The sequence below is a fragment of the Nematolebias whitei genome, chromosome 20 (assembly GCF_014905685.2).
Source record: "Nematolebias whitei isolate Nwh7 chromosome 20, NemWhi1, whole genome shotgun sequence".
Classification (NCBI taxonomy): Eukaryota; Metazoa; Chordata; class Actinopteri; order Cyprinodontiformes; family Rivulidae; genus Nematolebias; species Nematolebias whitei.
This window is the reverse complement of record NC_056517.1, coordinates 4,638,831-4,642,432: the sequence shown is the minus strand read 5'-3', so window position 1 is coordinate 4,642,432 and position 3,602 is coordinate 4,638,831. Positions and strand designations below refer to the sequence as shown.

Here is a 3,602-nt window from a genome sequence, read left to right as displayed (position 1 = left end):
TGAAATGAGATTATACTTTAATATCACTGAAACGTAAAGAACTGACTCACGTGTCCTCTTCACGTTCAGGAGCTTTGGATTTATTCACCTTCGTGTGTCAGAGTACCAGCTATCCAGCAGCGTACCCACTGAGCAACCCGACGGCCAAGTCAGCGATACGAGCACTTTCTGTTGAAGCGCACGGCAATCGTTCTTAATAATTAATTATACTGTAAAACTTCAGATACTAAATGGCCCCCAGAGACAGTCAGCAAGATCCATGTAGGCAGTAGGACATGGACTCAGTGATAAGAGCGTCTTTTATTTAGCAGCTCTGTGATAAAATTCCCAGTGTTCCCTGTCATTTCCCCAGTTCTTCCTGATTTCCTGAGTCTCTGGGAACCCTGACGCAGCACATGCTCAGACCTGAACACCTACCGTGAACGTAGTCCTAGACAAGAGTCCAAAATGGAAGTCTCCAAGTAAGAAGATGGAGGTGGAGTAAAAGCTAACCAGCAGCGGTACAAATATTACTAATAAGTCAAGTGAACAAGGCCAAACATCAGGGTTCTACAGAAGGGTGAGAACAAGAACACTTTGAGAACAAAAAGAACTTCTTCCACACAAACGAGCGTGCAGCTGGTGTGTAACAGTTCATCTCAGGTCCGTGCTGAGGATCCAGACCAACGATGTTCTGTTCCTCCAGCAGAGCAGAGCTTCATTTCTCCGTCAGGAAGAGAAACTCGTTCGGTCCAGTTCTCTTCTCTGAGCTCTCCGTCAGCAGAACCAAACCCAGATGATCTGCAGGAGGTTCAGGCCACAGCGGGGATGAAATACTGCAGAGACACGTCTTCATGCAGCAGGACCAGGTGGACCACGGTCTGATGGACCAGGTCTGAGGAGACAGGAGGGACACATCGGATCAGAACAGAACCAACCCAGCTCAGAGAAGAACTCAGAACACTGAAATGTCTTTAACCTGCAGGTTGGACGGAAATCATCCAGTTTTTTAGGCACTGTTATGTTGAAAATGTTTTTTGAAGAATTATTGCGTATGAAGGTTAATTAACTCCTCCCTTTATGGTGCATTCACTGACAAATGGAAAAACATAATTTTCAGCCTCAAATTGAGAACAAAATGAAAGATAAACATAATGAGTTGTGTTTTCTGGTTGACAAAGAGCTGGTAAAACTTATGAAATCATTTCTTCATGACTTTAAGTCAAATTTATCATTTCTAGTGTTAATCTGAAAGATAAAACATCAAACTTTACTTTTTGTGAGGTTCAGTGAATGCAGCATTGATTGAAGTCAAAGTTGGGTGAAAATATAAAAACAACTAAATTGATTCTTTTGTTCCTACGAGGAGTTCAAAACATTCATAAACGACTGAAGATGATTTTTCTGAATTAAAGTAGAAAAACAAAGAGACAGACAACTTTTTAGTTTGTTCATAAATATAAAAAACAAACAAAAGAAGGTTAAATCATTTCATCTGGACCAGTTTCTTTAAGGGACAAATGTTTCGTCTTCCATGCACAAGACTTCATCAGTCCAACAAACCTTTTTCTGAATGTCCTCAGGCTGTTTCTGTGAGTAGCAAGTCGATCATCTGGCCTAAACATTTGATTGTTATACACGATGACTGATTGTTTTGGACAGACGGGCACGAGTTAAAAGCTGCTGAGATTCTAACAGGAGGTTAGAAGGCTACTTATGGGACAGATCTGGTTGGCAGGACACAGACTGATGAAGTCTTCCAGATGGAAGAAGAAACATTTCTCCCTTAAAGAGCCTGGTCCAGATTCTTTTGTTGTCTACCTGGATGACTGAGCCTACAAACCTTTTGTTTTTTATATAAAAAAAAATTTCATTTGGACTCCTTTAAATTTAGATAAAAGAGAAGCATTAACTTTAAAACTCAGTTTTGTGAACATCTGGACTTTGTGGCTGAACTTACTGCACATGGCCTTGCTGGGGTTGACCTGCTGTCCCATGAGGAACTGCTGCAGCTTCCTGATGTCCACCCGGGCCTCCGCCATGTCCTCTGGGTCCCTTCTCTGTGACAAACATCCGTCCTGGGAGGAGTCCTCACCTGCAGAGAGAGAGTGAAGGAGACCTGAAACCCAGGTTCAGGTAAGAAAAGGCCTCCAGCTGGGAGCTCGTCTGAAAGGTGGAGATGTTCCCAGATGTTTTTACCCCACGGAGGGTTTCCCAGGTCTTTGAAGTGGGTGGTGACAGAAACCAGATCCGTCTGAATCTTCAGGTTCATCTCTCCGTTCATGTTGGCCTCGATCACCTGAAAAAAACAGAAACACATTTTAAATCAAACTGGTTGTGGTCCAGCAGCACCACCTCGAGGCGGTTTGAGTGACCAGTAGAGGAAGAAAAGGAGAGTTTGACGGAAAGTTTTCTTTCTGAAGAAGTGAGAAGAATCTGATCCTACCAGGAAGTTGGAGAGGTTCTTCATCCTGTCCACAACGTTCTTCATGGTCTTCAGAGGAGGCAGGTAGATGCTGACCTGCAAACACAAGACGGGTCACGGGTCTGAAGGAACCGTCTGAGGACTCAGTTCTCTGGACAGGAGCGGTGCTCACATCGAAGTCCGGGACGCTCGGTTCTTTGAACTCGTGCCACAGACTCTTGGGGATGACATCGACGGGGACGTCATGAGTGACGACTCGGCTGATGCTGGACATGGTGGGCTGAACGGGGACACATGGAGGTCGGGTTTCATCAGATCAAAACTTACAGTTCAACACTTCAACCTGCAGCTACAGTAAACCTTAAAACATGTCATGAAGTGGACCGAGCGGAGACAAAGCGTCCCGTTTCTTGTGTCTTCTGTCTCACCAGCTCAGCAGCGATGGTCAGACAGGGGCAGTGCTTCTTGGTCAGCTTGATTTTAACAGATTTGGCGTTTTGGATCGTCTTCAGGGCTCTGGACAAGTTTTCTGGAGTCACCTCCAGACAGATCTCGTTAAACTCAGAGGAGACGCCTTCCATCTGGTACTCATCAAAGAAGTTGGCCTGCCGGGAGGAAGGACACATGGACAGGACAGTTGTCCTACACTTGTTGAGTATTCTCTTTTTTAAGGACAAACTTATTGTGTGAAGATACACCAAGCTTTTATCCAACAGCACCTTGCTAGTGTTAAAAATACAGTTTCTTATATGTCCAAGTGTGATTTGTTTAGTATTTGTGGGTACTGACAGAACGTTTCATCCTGTGGTGTCAGAACCAAACGCCCGATGTACCTGAGCTCACCTGTAGGAGCTCACACCACATGCTGACTCCTCCGTTGGCCACTTTACCAGACAGAACGAAGAACAGGTTGTCTGGAGTCAGACGCAGGACGCACATCTTCGTCAGCTTTGAGATGGTGGTGATCACTCCTGGAGACAGAAACAACAAACCTGATTTCTCCTCCTGGTTCTAGATTTAAATTCTGCCACAAAGTCAGAGTTAACAGATGTGACTTGTGTGAAGATTGTTTGAATTATTCTGAAGGTAATAATGGTTTGTAGCTCCTGCTTTCATTTTGGTTTATACTTTTGTTTTTGACTCAAACTATGGGATGGCAAGTTGCGTGGCCTCTGCTACTTGATAAAAGATACCAACT

At 44.3% G+C, this 3,602-nt stretch overlaps 1 protein-coding gene across 1 annotated transcript in view; it reads right to left on the bottom strand.

Moving 5' to 3' along the window:
- Window positions 1-757: 757 nt before the first annotated feature.
- The window catches only part of hus1 (HUS1 checkpoint clamp component), a 4,822-nt gene continuing 1,977 nt past the window's right edge, over window positions 758-3,602 (bottom strand). Inside the window, exons 2-8 of the mRNA XM_037694386.1 lie at window positions 3,248-3,375; window positions 2,833-3,009; window positions 2,577-2,684; window positions 2,426-2,500; window positions 2,179-2,278; window positions 1,940-2,074; window positions 758-874 (exon numbers count right to left, since the gene is read on the bottom strand). Coding sequence (XP_037550314.1) covers window positions 792-874; window positions 1,940-2,074; window positions 2,179-2,278; window positions 2,426-2,500; window positions 2,577-2,684; window positions 2,833-3,009; window positions 3,248-3,375 — 806 coding nt within the window. The 3' untranslated portion in view covers window positions 758-791. The remainder of the gene's footprint in view (window positions 875-1,939; window positions 2,075-2,178; window positions 2,279-2,425; window positions 2,501-2,576; window positions 2,685-2,832; window positions 3,010-3,247; window positions 3,376-3,602) is intronic.